The sequence below is a fragment of the Octodon degus genome, unplaced genomic scaffold, assembly GCF_000260255.1.
Source record: "Octodon degus isolate 3935 unplaced genomic scaffold, OctDeg1.0 scaffold00031, whole genome shotgun sequence".
NCBI classification, from domain to species: domain Eukaryota; kingdom Metazoa; phylum Chordata; class Mammalia; order Rodentia; family Octodontidae; genus Octodon; species Octodon degus.
Window position 1 is genome coordinate 16,920,803 of NW_004524607.1, and position 15,313 is coordinate 16,936,115.

At 44.3% G+C, this 15,313-nt stretch overlaps 1 protein-coding gene across 2 annotated transcripts in view; it reads left to right on the top strand.

Annotated features, from left to right (window-relative positions):
• Positions 1–15,313, top strand: part of Rsph10b (radial spoke head 10 homolog B) — a 66,687-nt gene that overhangs the window by 44,628 nt on the left and 6,746 nt on the right. The window contains exons 13-16 of one of the 2 annotated variants that reach the window (XM_023713345.1): positions 653–732; positions 931–1,079; positions 3,855–3,962; positions 4,776–4,919. In XM_023713345.1, coding sequence (XP_023569113.1) covers positions 653–732; positions 931–1,079; positions 3,855–3,962; positions 4,776–4,919 — 481 coding nt within the window. The remainder of the gene's footprint in view (positions 1–652; positions 733–930; positions 1,080–3,854; positions 3,963–4,775; positions 4,920–15,313) is intronic. The other variant, XM_023713346.1, reaches the window with a different exon arrangement.

A 15,313-nucleotide genomic window follows, 5' to 3' on the forward strand; every position in this document is an offset into this window, starting at 1 on the left:
CCCATCCCTAGGCATGCTGAGCTGGTGATGAAGTCCGCCTGTAATCCCAGGCACACACCTGTAATCCCAGCACTAGGGAGGCTGAAAACAGGAGGATCACTATGAGTCTGAGCTGTAATGAGACCTTGTACACAAAAGAAGAAAACTAAAACTAAAAGACTTCTCCAGTTTTTCCCAGAAGCCTCGTAGCTGTCCCCTTTCTGTCCCAGGCAATGAATCCAAGATGCTCCCTCACACTGACCCATCATGTCCTCTCAGGTTCCTCTAATCTGTGATCATTTCTCAGACTTTGTCATGACCTTGACACTTAAATCTTGACTAGCTGGTTTGTGACACTTCTCACGTTTCTGTGTGTCACAAAGCTGTCTCACGATTCTTCTGAGCATGTGGGTTTGGGGGAAGAATACCATGTGGGTGAATGGCCCCCTTCCATTACACAGGTGGTACGAGCTGTCGGATGTCTTGTAGGGACCAGATTAACCCCACTCATAGATTGGAAGGGGGCCAGCAAGATTTCCTACTGCAAACTCATGGTCTCTTCTTTCTCTACCCTGATTGACCCAGTCCAGTTATTAAGTCTACTCCGCACTCCAGAAGACAGAACTTAAGTTCTGTCTCCTGGATGGAATAACTGATGTCTTTTTAATCACAGAAATCACAAGCCATCACTCTTTCTGTGTTTTACAAAGCTGATGACTGAAAACATCCGTCCAAATGCCTGCCATGTAAAGGGTAAGTATAAAAAAATAAGATAATATTTACTATCATTTTTAATTTTTTAATTAGTTTTTTTTTTTGGTTGGTTCTTTTTTGTTTGTTTTGTTTTGTATCAGGGATCAAACTCAGTACGCTGAGCTTACCAGGCAGGCACTTATACAGCTGAGCTATCTCCCTGGCCCTGTAATGAGTTTTTGAATGTTATATTTTCAGGTAACTTATTCAGTGAGCGAGAGGGGCTGTTCTGTACAATAAATTACATTGATACGTGCTGGGAGATTTATAGCACTTACTGCAGACCGAATACCGCTCCTCCGGGTGAGCTAACAATGAAGATGAGACACTTCCTGTGGATGCTGAAGATAAGTTTAATGCCACTTTGGTTTGATATTGGCTTTATATTTACAGGAATCTTTACATTAAAAGCAAGATATTCTAGTTGTACTATATAATGAGGTAAAGATCAGGGATGAATTGGGGGGCAGTTCTGGGATGGAACCTAGGACCTTGTGTGTGCCAGGCATAGGCAGATGCCCTGAGCTACATCCCCAGCCTCCTGTGAAAAAAAATGTTTGAAACCAGCTCCTACTAAGCTGCTCAGGCTGGCCTCAAACTTGTGATCTTCTTGCCTCAGCTTTCTGAGTAGCTGGAATTACATACATACGCTACCACACCTGACCTGGGATGAATTTTCACGAAACTTGAATGATCCAGTTTTCTTTGGCAGAGAGAACAATGAAGTGGTCTGTGATAATAGGAGGCACAGAGGGGAGCCTCCCCTGTGCTGCAGGTTAGGGCCTGGGGACGCCTCCTTTGTATCATCTGTGCTGCTCCAGACCTGGCCTCTCACAGATAGATGACAACATGAATGGCCGTTATTATTATTATTATTATTATTATTATTATTATTGGATTTTGTGGTGGTAGGAACAGAAGGCCTTGCACATGCAGGGCAGATACTCTCCCACTGAGCTATATCCCCAGCTCTGAAAAGCAGTGGGATCTTGTTTACACAGGGTTCTCATACTATCAGGGTTCTCATGCTATCGGGGTTCTCATGCTATCGGGGTTATCATACTATCAGGTGGGAATATTCTTGATGAAGCTGAAGAACCAAATACTAGTGACAGAGTGCTTTCAGCCATCTAGCAGTATTATATGTGTGTGAAAAAACAATGAGCACGTCTTTAGGAACATTAATTTTAAAGTGTATGGCTAGGGCATAGGATCTTTTACTGCTGTTTGTTGCTTACCTTGGTTCCCCTTTTCTGTGGAGCTGGGGATTGAGCCAAGAGCCTTCCAGATGAGTATGTCTCCAGGCCTCTTAAATGTTGAGACTGGGGCCTGCTAAGTCACTAAGTTGCCCAGGCAGGGCTTGAACTTGAGATCCTTCTGCCTCAGCCTCCCAGGGTGCTGGGATTATAGGCAAGCACCAGTACAGCTGGATGACCTTACCCTTTCTTCACAGTCATTTGTTCTCACAGAGTAGGGCATACATCATGATTCTGACTGCATCCTTTGCATGGTGGGTAACACGCCCTTTCCCCCTGTGCTTCCACCCAGTGGCAGAGTTAGAGGCTCCGTTTGACTTGGTGGTGTGTCCTTCCTATTGCATGGCTTTACAAATGTTTCTTGGGGCTTCAATGGGTTCCTGAGATAGCACCAGGATTCTTATGTGTCCCACAAGCCTTCCTCAAGTGGCCCATGATGCCCATTGCCGACATCCGGTATTTTAGCGGGGAGAGCACCATGGTCATTTTGAAAGTCTACTATTTCTCTTATCCACAGCATGAATCAGCTGTGAGCCTGATTTTTTGAAAAAGCTTTACCTCACCACTTAGCAGAATCCCCTGAAATACAGGTGCATACAGGAGAGGGGAGCTAAATACTTGAATTTTCCCTTTATTAAATTTCAAACAATTAGTTGGTATCCTAGCAATTCACAGGTTTTCTTTCCTTTTAGTTAGGTACTAGGAATTGAACTCAGAGACTCAAGCAAAGGCGGGCACTCTGCCACTGAACTACAGTGCAGTCCTTTTTAAAATTTTAAGATAGAGTCTCACACATAGTGGCCAGGTTGACCTTGAATTCTCCTGCTTCAGCTTTCCAGAGTCCTAGTGTTACAGGGGTGTGCCACAGCACCCAACTTGTTCTTCAGTGTCAATGTTAGGCCTTCTGCTCAGTTGTGTAGTGAATCTTGGATGTCACTAGCCGGTGGCATTCTGCAAAGCCAATTGAAAGCCCTGCAGGTGGTGGCACTTGGCAGAGGTGCAGCTTCAGCGTGGCGTGTTGCCAGGATGTTCACGGCAAGCTGTGAGCATGGGCAGGTCTTGTCTCTTGGATGGGGAGGTCTGGCTGCTGGATGTCCCAGGCCACAGAATAAAAGAAAGGTGGGGTGGGCTATGGAGGGGTGACAGCGAGGCCCATTTGCACTCAGTTGTCTTTTGCAGCAAAGCGCTGTGACTTGAGGGGAGCCAAGTGTCTTCCCAGCTGGATTCTCTTAGGATTGGTCTTGAGTGTAGACCTTCCCTCTGGAAAGGGCTCCAGCCAGACTCAAGCTGGTCTTCCTCTGTGTAGCCTCCGGTAGTGGCCTCTCCCACCACTCAGGGCCTCCCCAAGCTCCTTTACTGTGCCTAGCCCACCAGCCCAGTGCCTACCAGCCCAGAGCCCCCAGCCCCTGGAATCATGTGGCTCTCATGCCTGGATCATTTGCTCCCCCATTATCTCTGACCTGGGTTTGTGTAAAATTAAAAAAAAAAAAAAAGAAAGAAAGAAAAAAGAGATACAGAAAGCTACATTAGTTTTAAGAAGGATTGGAAAAAGGGTGGAGCAGTAAATACTCAAGTTGGTCCAGAATCCTGTGCAAGAAGATGAGTTTTTGGAAGCTGGGCTTGGTGGCACATGCCAATACCTCCAGCACATGAAAGGATGAGGCAGGAGGATCACCTCAAGTTCCAGGCGAGCCTAAACTGCAGGGCGAGACCCTGTCTCAAAGAACAAAAATCAAATGATCAGGTTTTAAGATAATGATTTTTGGTACATTTTTAAAAGAGGTAGTTCATTGCATACACTGACATTAAAATGTATATCTTTCTAATTATAACAAGTTATGGTTTGGTTGGTTGTTTCTTTTACAGGACTTTAAAATGATAAATAAGGAATTAAGCCCAACCAAATTTGTGGCAGTAATAGCAGAGGAGAATCCTTTCATGCATGATGGAACAGACAGCAACTTGGAACTTGAGGTTGGTGAAATTTGTCAAAGTGGTGCAAATATGATTCAGGGTGTGTGTTTTGCTTTGGATATCAAAAACCAAGTATGTATATATATATGTGTGTGTGTGTGTGTGTGTGTGTGTGTGTGTGTGTGTATACTTACATCCTTGGTTGCATTTAGAATACTAGAGATTAATATTGGAAAGGTTATTGCAATAGATATTTTTCCCACTTTTTTGAGAGGGGCTCACTATATATTCCAGGCTGGTCTTTATCTCACTATGTATCCCAGGCTGGCCTCAGACTCATGGCAATACTCCTGCTTCAGCCTCTGGGATTATAGGTGGTGTGGTCTGTGTTTGGATGGTCCCCCAAAAGCCTCATGCAGTCATGGGGTGGGCTTGTAGAGTTTTTGATTGACACTTGGCCCCATGCTGGGATTATGGGTGTGAGTGCTACACTCACTCTAGGGTGGGTTGCCTGCATACACTATCAGGGAGATAAAGAGGATTGTTCTCTTTATCCTCCCTTTTTGTTCTTGTTGCTGTTGTTGTCTTCCAATGCCATGAATTGTTGCCCTCTGCCATGTGCCCATCTGCCTTGAAGCCAGCTGATTATAGACTGAAATCTCCCCAAACTGTAAGCTGAATAAACCTTTCCTTCTTTAATTTTGAGAATCAGATATTTTGTCTCAGCAACAAGAACAAAAATAACTAAGACAACTGGCACGCACCACCACACCCAACAGAAACAATGGCTAAGAAATGAACGCCCAGATCAATCCCAGGCCACCACTTAGCGCATCAGAATGAGTGTAACTCCTGTGTGTTCTTATATTTCAGCTGGTTTTCCTGGAATTCTTTGAAGCTCTTGTGTCCTTCTCACTCACCTTTGTTCCTGACCAAAAGACTAAATTTTCTTTAAATATCCCATATGACGTCTCATCTAGAAACAGATGTGAAAGTATTTTCACACTAACAAATCAGGTAACATCTTAGAATTTACAAAGCAAGGGATGGTTTTATTTTGGAGCAGATGAACCTTCATCAGAATGATCTTGCCCTGCTAGGACTTAAGAAAATCTATGACGTGTGTTCAAATTTTGAAAGAGTACTTTTTTTTTGTTTTGTTTAAGTTAGGAAGAATGTATCTCCTGGTCAAGGCCTAGGAAGGTGACTCCTACCCTTAGCAGTGGAAATAAAAGTTAAGTCTGTGTGCTCAGGCGAGGTGATCTGAGGTGGGCTGTTATGTGACTTTGTTTCATGTGTAGTGTTTATACAAGTAGAAACCCTGTCCCAGAGTACAGTCGTCAAAGAACAGGTCCTTGAGGCTGGAGTTTGCTCCAAAGACAGGTGCCCCTGGTGCCATCACAGGACCCTGGTAGCAGAAGGACTGGGTTGGAAATTTTAAGAAGGATCCAGAATCTGGGCCAAATTCAGGCCAGTGTTTTGGTGGAGATTTCGGCTTAGTGGTTTTTAAAGGATGTCTGATGTTTTGAGACATTCATCTAGAGGCACAGGGAGGCCTGGTGAGACCCTTCACAGCCTCTCGGTGGAGCGGCTTCCGCCTGTGGGCTGAGGAGCACATGCCATGTGCTCCTCATAGGAAGGCTGGGGGCTTCCTACTCTTTTCTGTACCTCAGTTCTACCACATTAGGTAGCTAGGCTCTCCAGGTTGTCTGCAGGTCTTTTTTGAGGGAAACAAATGTCTACCTTGAGTTGACTCATAATTTCACAAAAGTGTAACAGCTTTTCTTACTGTGATGAAACACCTGAGGCAGGAAACTTTACAAATAAAAAGATCTTAGAGGTTCAAGTTCTCCATCTGTTGATGGTCTTCTTGCTGGCAGACACAAGGTGACACATCACAAGAGACAGCATGTCTCTCTGTGTGTGTCTGGTCTATCTCCTTATAAAGTCACCAGGCTGTCATAGGGCAGCGCCCTATGATCTTAACCAATCCAGATCACTTCCCAAAAGCCACATGGTCTGATTCCATAGTCAGATTAAGTTTCCACCTTTTACATTCCTCACAAAAGGATTAAATTTCAGCACACAAAGCCCTGGTGGACACTGAAGCCCCAGCCAGACCACAGCAGATGGCATTCCCATAGTGTCGGAAAGGACAGGTGTGAACATCTGCAGAAATCTCCTGCTCGGGTTTGCTCCCAGTCTTCAGTGTCACTCTACATGGTTTCTTTTGTTGTAGCCCTAGGGACCATGCAGTTTGTTTTTTCTTTCATAATGCATTATAGTCATTTGGTCCAGGGGTTAGTTCCCCTCATTCTTTTCTGAAAACAGAAAATTCATGTCATGTTCCAACTCTCGTCACTGCTCCTTTTGATGGAAAATTTAGTTGTCAGTTGAAAATTAAAGAAAGCCCAGTCTTCTCAATCAGGCCACAGCAGCTTCATATGTTTCTAATCTGGGGGAGACCACGGAGAGGGCACCTAAGCCCAGGACATCTGGAAAAGCTGCTGCCACTTATACTGTCAGCCGAGTACACCAATGTGTGCATCCAGGGGCCAAGGAAAGAGGTGCCAGAAAGAGGAGGAAAGAATGTCCCTGGGATCTGCGCGGCACTGGGAGGAGTTTGCATTCCCAAGAGCTGGACTGGAGAACCCTTCTAATACATAAGAGTGCTGTAATTTGGATCTGAAATGTCCCTCAAAGGCACATATGTTAAAGTCTCAGTCCTCGATCCATGGCACTAGTGGGAGGGGGTTGGAACCTTTATGAGAAGAGGCCTAGTGAGAGAAAGTTGGATCCCTGGAGGGGACATTGGGATTCCAGCCCTTTCCCTCTCCCTGCTTTCCTCCTCCATGCACTCCCACCAGGATGTTCCGTCCCGCAGTAGGGCCAAGGAGTCATGGCTGGGACCCCAAAGCTGGGAGCCACAGTAAGCCTTTCCTCCCAGTTGGTTCATCTCAGGTATTTTGTCAAAGTGCAGGAAAGCTGGCTGGCACACAGGGGCACTGGACTGTGTGCCTAGTGTACTGTGCCCGAGGTTAAAGTTTGTTCTGGGCCCCTCTAAGAAAGATTAATAAGACGGGTAAGGATCCAACTATTTCCAGCCAACTTAAGTGTTGCATTTCTAAACAAAGCAAAAAGATTTTTAAAGGAATGTCCAAAATTTCTGGTACACAACAGTGTGAAATATACAGTATCTATCACTTCAGCCAAAATTTTCAGGGAGATAAAACAGCAAAATATGGTCTGCCACACTCAGTCAATGGAAAGCAAGACATGACATACGTGATAGAAGATACAGGCTTCTATAAGAAGTTCTTCCTGTAGATATAGTCCGTGTGTTCAAGAAGATCAAGGAAATCAGAACATGATTAAGGGGAGACAGTGATGAAAAGCATTGTAGATGGAATAAACTTATTAGACTCTAGAAGAAAGATTAGTAAACTCAGATCTCAAATACTAATAGAAACAATCCAAAAGCAAAGTACATAGGGAAAAACCAAAACTAAGCATCCGTGGGCTGTAAGATTTTCAGCAGCCTATCATACTTCCTGACTTTGGCAGCGGTTCAGCTTATAATTTTTTGACTTTCTTATGCTGCAAAAGTGGTATGATGCACCCAAAGAAACTCCTGCAATTTTTATGCATGACTCATGCTGGCCTGTGGCAGCTGCCAGGTTCCCACTGAGCCATGTGGTTGCGAGGGTAGACATCGAGTGCCGCACTCTCCAGGGTACTGTGCTCAACAGATCACTTGGTGTCAGCCGCTTCTGCCCAGCTGTAGCTAAGGTAAGTGGTCTGAGCATGTTTCACATGGTGTTCGGTAGGTTAGGTGCATTACATACATTTTTTATTTATTTTCAACTTTGGAATATAACTCAGGGTAAATTGAGCATCTATTGTCGATATATCCCAGCAGAAGGCAGGAAACAGAAACGTTATTTGAAGAAATAATTTCAAAAAATTTCCAAAATGTATGGAAGCCATAAGCTTACAGATCCAAGTGCTCAACAATCCTAAGAGAAGATATAAGAAGATGATATCAAAGTACATCCTAATCAAGTTGCTTTAAAACAGTGATAAAGAGGAGATCATTGAAAGCAGCCAGACATAAAGCCCTAAAATGAGTGTGGGATATAGCTCAACAGCATAGTGCTAGACTGGTAAGCACAAGTCCTGAGTTCAACTCCTGGTACAAAAAAGAAAAAACTCATTCAGGAGCCAGGCCTGGTGGCACATGCCTGTAATCCCAGCACTCAGAAGGCTGAGGCAGGAGAACCTCTGTGAGTTCAAGGTCTTCTTGGGCTATGAAGTAAGCTCAAGGTCAGCCTGAACTGCATAGCAAAACCTTGTCTCAAAAAGACAAAAGAAAAAAAAAAGTCCTAAAATGTACAAAGGCACAGATTTCTTATTCTAGTGGAGTCATATTTTGAAAACACTATAAAACAAAATGAACTTGTCAACCTGGAATTTAATACCCAGCAAAAATACCTTTCAAGAAAGTGCAGGTGAAGTGAGTGGATTCTGGAGGGCTGGCAGTTGGAAGCTCCTATCATCTACCCACCATGGGAACAGAATCACCAGCAGAATCTGATGTAACTCTTTGGAACTCTGGCATCTCTTGAAGGCCTGCAGCTTCTGGGGCTGAGTTCAGAAGGCTACTTGTGTTCAGTCCTAGCTCTTAGCTCACATGTCAGAGTAGGGTCTAGGGAGCAAGGGGAGGCAACAGGACTCTGTCCTCCAAATGCCTTTTGCCTGTTTTGGGAGCTAGACACTAAGGACCAAGGCATTCAAAAGCAGCTAAATATATGGGGAAATCAAAATGTCCAGAAATAGAGGAAGGCACCATAATGTCCTGAGATGACTTTCAGTTTAAACCACAGGGTTATCCTCAGTATAGCAACAGACTGTAAGAAGCCAAAGCAAAACTAAAAAACCCCAGCAAGTTCTGGGTGAAGGGGAAAATCTGATTTAGAGTTGCTAAATTATTAGGTTCAAAGATTCAGTTTAAAAGAAACAAAGAGTGGGCTGGTGAGATGGCTCAGTGGTCTAAGGCACCTACTTAGAACAAGCTAAGCCAAGCAAGGCACAGGGACCTCGGTTCAATCCCCCAGCACCACATGCCAGCCCGCCTGCCCCCTGGTGGGCTGAGCTGGCCACATACAAATAAATAAATAAATAAGAAACAAAGAGTGCTGGGGAGATAGCTCAGTGGTCTTAGCATCTGCCTGGAAGCACAAGGACCTGGGTAAGATCTCTGGTACCACCCACTGAGCCAGCCACTGAAACCAGGTGTGGTGGTGTACCCCTGTAATCCCAGCAATGGGGAGGCTGGGCCAGGAGGATCACTACAAGTCCAAGCTGCATAGTAAGACTCTGTACCAAATACATACATAAATAAACGATTTTTAAAATTTTTTAAAAGACACAAAGCAACAGAGAAGTATATTGCATTGAAAGGAAAAGGTGAACTAAGAGAAAACACAATAGCAGACTTACAAGACTTTCAAACAGAAGTCTTTGAGATACTGAGAGTGCTTAAGGAAGACAGAGAAAGTCAAGAAAGTGATGTATATATACAGTAGAAGTATCAACAAAGATACAGAAAAATGTTAGAACTAGAACATATAAGAACTGAAATGGAAAGAAAAATCACTAGTGTGCTTCACAGGCAGATTTGACCAAGCTGAAGAATTAGAGAAGTTAGGCTTAAGGCCAGGAGGAGATAGCTTGGCAGTCTAAGGGCCTACCTGGCAAGCACTAGGACCTGGGTTTGATCCCCAGTACCAGATGCTGTGCCAGCTACTGAAACCAGGCGTGGTGGTGCACACCTATAGTCCCAGCACTGAGGAGGCTGAGATAGGAGTCCGAGCTGCATAGCAAGATCCTGTATCAGATAAATAATTTTTTTTAAAAAAGAAAGAAAGAAAAACCTTGGACTGGGTGCAGCTCAGTGGTTGAGTATTTACCTAACATAAATGAGGTGTTGGCTTCCATCTCCTGTGCTTAGAAAAAAAAAATCAGTCAACTTGAAATTAAGACAAATACAATGATTAGTCTGAGGAATAGAAAGCAAAAGGTCTGAAAAAAGTGAACAGAACCTAAGGGACACAGGGAAACCACCAAGTGGACAACTTAGGTGAGTACTAGAAGATGAGAGAGTACAAGGAGCAGAGATTATTTGAAAAAGAAAAAACAAAACAGAAATCTTCCCACATTTTAACAATGATTGCAAACAAGCATCCAAGAAATTCAACAAACTTCAAGCAGGATGACTTCTGAAGACCCACACTAAAGCATATTATAATTAGGCTGTTGAAAGGCAAGAGAATCCTGAAACCATCAAGAAGGAAGTGACTTGTCACATACAAGGGACTTGTAGCAAGATTGTCAGATTTCAAGTCCGGTGTGGTGGCACACTTGTCATCTAGTACTCTAGGAGGCTGAGGCAGAAAGACTGCAAGTTCAAGTATAGTCTGAGCAAGTTAGTAATTTAACAAGACTCTCAAAACACAGGTCTGCGAGAAAAAAACGATGACAAACCTACAGGCCCAGGGATATAGCTAAGTGCAAAGCTCTGAGCTCAACTCATAGAGCATGTGAAAAACAAGTTTTCTAGAGTGGTAGCCCAGAGGTGCAGTGCCTAACTGGCAAGTGTGAGGGTGAGCATTTGATTCTTGGTATCAGAAAAAAAAAAAAAGGATTATTAGATTTCTTATCAGAGACTTTGAAGGCTAGAAAACAGTACACTGATATGTTTAAAACACTAAAAGAAAAAACTATTTCCCTAAAATCCTACATTCAGCAAAACTGACCTTTAAAAGTTAGAGAGAAATGAAACTATTATAAATAATATGATGAACTGACAACTAGTGGTCAAATTGTTACACCCAGCTGAACTGAACGAGTGTGGTGCTGGGTGTGGGAGGCCCACCTGAGGGTTGTTGCTGGTAGTATAAGAAGCAGACCTGGCAAAGACTGGTAGAGGTGTTGGGGAAGCTGTTGGGGAGCTGTTGGGGAGTTGTTGGAAGCTGCTGGAAGCTGCTGGTTCTCTGGGGCTATTCTGCTTGGGGACTTTGTCATCCTGGCTTTCCTGGTGAACTTGGTTGTTCTCATTGGAGGACGAGCTTGAGGCCTCGTTGTTGCTGAGAATGGCTGTGGTTCACTTTGGGGGAGCTCTGGTCCTCACCTTGAGCATCGCTTCCTGGCTCTGGAGGGGAAGATGGTGCACTGCTCAGTCTCTTAGAGAAGCTGGCTTTCCTGATGGGAACTCAGCTTTCCCCCTCATCAGAGGAGCTCAGGACCGCACTGTTGCTGAGGATGGATGTGGTACTTTTGTTTAATTTAATCTTTTATTTATTTATATATTTTGTATAGGGTCTCACTACACAGCTCAGACTCATAGTGATCCTCCTGTTTCAGCCTCCCCAGCACTGGGATTACAGGTGTGCACTGCCATACCCAGTTTCAGTGGTCAGCATGGTGCAGGGGCCAACATGGCACCAGGGCCTGCATGGCATGCAGTACCTCGGATTGAACCCAGGTCCTTGTGCTTGCCAGGCAGGCACTCAGACCGTTGAGCTGTCCCCCTGGCACTGGCTCTGGTATTTTTTTGAGGGAGCTCTGATTCTTACCTTGAGCATTGCTTCCTGGCTCCAGTTCAGGTAGCTACCTCAGCCTGCTAGCGTGGATCCTTCATCCCACTTGTACAGACTTTCTAGCTTCCACCACTAACCCTTGGGCCTTCCCAGCACAGATCCACGAAACAGGCCTGCATGAGACATTGTTGTGGGCTCTAGGCCTCCAGCTGGACTCATGGGAGGTGGTGTTATGGGCTCTCGGTCTTCAGCTGGACTCGTGCAGAACATTTTCCTGGGATCAGGCCTTCACCTAGATTCTTTGGTCTTCAGTGTATGGCTAGACTTCCTGCATTCTTTGTATATGACTCTTTGGGTGATTCATTATAAAACAATCTTATAAAATGTGCCCTGTATTGTACTGTTCCCCTAGCAAAAATCCCAAACTACAACACACAGAAAGTAGGACATGAATTCCCACTAGGCCTCTCCTGCTGAGATCATAAAGGGAGTCCAGCAGGTTGAAAGGACACTATCAGATGGACTACTTTACAAAAACCAAAATTAACTTATAAGTGGTCTACAGTAAAAAACTCCTGTGCATCACACGGCACTGTCAGCTGAAGGTGTAGGGCACCATGTATCTAATAAAGATTAAGGCCCAGAACACACACAGCACTCCTGAAACTCAACAGCAAACCAGCCCAATTAAAAATGGGCAGACATCCTAAATATACGCTTCTCCAAAGAAAGCACACAAATGGCCTATGAGCACACGGTAAGATGCTCAGCATCCCCAGTCACTAGGAAACACAAATCAAAAGCCCAGCAAGACTGTCTCTTCTGTTAACAGGGCTGGTGAGACCAACAGAATGATGCATGTTGGTGAGGGGGAAGGGAAACTGCAAACTTTGTGCACAGTTGTAGGGGCTGTAAAATGGTTTAGGCTTGATGGATGATAGCGATCTGGTTTAGATCTAAAATGCCCCCGGAGCGCAGGGGCACTATACTCATCAGTAGATCCATTCATTGATGAGTTCAGCGTGTGCCATGGGGGGTGGGGCCTGGTCAGAGGTGATCAGTACGCCCAGAGCTGCAAGGCTGTGCCGTCTCCAGCTGCCCCCTTCTCTCTTGCTTCTGGCTGCCGAGGGTGAGCGGCTTTCCCCTGCCCTGCCATTGTCGCACCATTTCTGCTGTGGAGCCAGCTGACTGAGTCTTCTCAAACCAGAGCCAAAATAAATCTGTCCTTTATGTGGCAGGCGTCCAGGATTTTGTCTCAGTGATAGAAAAATGACTGATGCAAACAGCAGTTCTGCTTTGAGCTATGTAGTAGCGACCCAGTTCAAGGATGCTTTTGTTTGTGAACAGCATGGTTTGCAAACAGAAGTGTTTGGCAAAACTGTGTTTTTGTTTGTGGATTCTTCATCAGGTGATGAACATGACTGTGGCCATATTTTCTAGAATCAGAACAAATTAAGTTCATGAAACTAGGTGCCACTGTACACCCAAAAGAATTGAAAGTAGGGTCTTGAAGGGTAATTTATATTGCCATGGTCTTAGCAGCAGCATTGACAATAGCCAAAAGATGGAAGCATCACCGAAGTCTCTACAAGTGCACAGAATATGCAAAATGTGGCATACACACAGTTGCTGTTTAATTGAGTTTCAGTTCAGCAAGACGAAAAGCGTTCTGCAGATGGATGCCAATGGCTGTAGGGGACTTGGCCAGGAACAAATGGTTAAACGGTGGAACAAAAGCACACAAATAATTAAACCATGAGGCGAAAGTCTGCAGCCCTAGAAGTAAATAATTGAACTGTGGGGCAAGAGCACACAGGCTGTTGGAGAATCAAGTGGTTAAACAAGAAGCTTAGATTAGTGGAGCGTGTTGCACCTGGCCACAGGCCTGCCCCTTTTCCCAAGGGAGCTGCGCAGCCTTGAGACAGCCCCGGGCCCACGCTGCTTTTCTCCTGCTGCTTTTCTCTTCCACTGATATTCTGAAGAAAAACCAAATATTCTCAGCTCGGTGGCTCTTTCCTCTCCAGAGTCTCTCTAGTGGCCAGGCATTCTTGGAACAGCCGGCGGTCACACAACTAAGAATGTCCTCGCTGCCACCGAACCGTGTGACTAAATATGATGAAGATGGTAAATTTTTATGTATATTGTGCCACAGTGTAAAAAAATGAAAAGCGAGGCATGCAGACAGGTGCATACCTGTAATCCCTGCTACATCCTGGCCAAGGCAGGAGGATCAAGGTTCAAGGCCAGCCTGGGTAATTTAGTAAGATCCTGTCTCAAAATAAAATAAGGAGCCAAGTTATGTACTGTAAACATGTACTAATAAGAATAAAAATTAAAAATGGAGTAACCAGATTTGAAGGCTGGGGAAAGAAAGCACTGGAGATGTATGTAACTCAGCTCTCCATGGGCTTAATCACAGTACGACATTCACACTCAGAAAAGCAAAGAAGTCAGATGTGGTAGTGCACGCCTGTAATTCCAGCACTCAGCAGGCTGAGGCAGGGAGATTGCTGTAAGTCCAAGACCACTTGGGCTCCAGAGTGAGCTAAAGGCCAGCCAGAACTGGATAGTGAGAACTTGTCTTAAAAAATAGATAAATAGGGGCTGGTGAGATGGCTCAGTGGTCTAAGGCACCTACTTAGAACAAGCTTAGCAAAGCACAGGGACCGCAGTTCAATCCCCCAGCACTGCATGCCAGCCAGCCCTGCCCCCTGGTGGGCTGAGCTGGCCACACACACACACACACACAAATAAATAAAATTTTTTAAAAAAGATAAATAAACCTGAAGATGAAAAAAACCTAAAGAATTCCCACACATTCAAAAGCTGAAAGAATTCATTATCAGATGACAAGCCACAATAAGGAATAGTAAAGAAGCCCTTTGAGCAAGATGCAATGTCACAGGATGGAAATCTAGATCCATTGAAAGGAAAGAGGAGCACAGGATAGTAACTCTGTGGATAAAATTAAATTTGTTTGTGGTACTGGGCCATCATTCGAACTGCATCCCCATCTTTTTTTGTTTTACCTTTTGTTTTCCATCAGTACACATTCCTCTGCAGTTTCATGATTTTATAAAACTGTGACCATGCACTGTGTCCCCTTTCTTGCCTCGATTCTTTCACCCAGCATAACTGTTTTTAGATTCACCCATGTGCCATGCTGGAGTCATGGGTGATTTTCTTACTGGGCCATTCTCCCCTGTATGCATATGATATGATCTCCTCAGCTTGGTGGGCTGTGTGCAGACTGACTGCTGAGTCCCACTATGGGGTCTCACCAGGTTTCTAAGTTGCCCCAACTGAACTCAGACCTACAATCCTCCTGCCTCAGTCTCCTAGAGTGCTGGAATTATAGATGTCCACTATCATGACTGACTTAAAATTTTTAAAAAATCTTTGAATGGTAGCTGACTGTTTAATGTAAGGATAACAGTGTTCATGAGGTTTATAACATGAAGAAGGATGAGAACAGCCCAAAGACTTGAAATGGAAATGATGCACACATCCCAAATAAAGCATAGGTTATCTGACTTTTTAAAAAAGAAAAATGTGTAAAATGCTTACAATGAACTCATTTCAAATATGAAGGCAAAAAAAAGGTGAAAAAAGTATAGAAAGTGATACGCCACACACCATCAATATTAGGCAACAGTGGTCTCAAAGTAAAGGATATTACAGAGACAGGCTGTCATTTATGGTGACTAAGTGCTCAGTTAAGTAAAAGGACACACATCTAAGCGGGTAAGCTTCAAAGTAAGTGTGGAAACTGATTAAAAATAGGCAAATCCATAGTTAAGAGTTTCAGTCCTG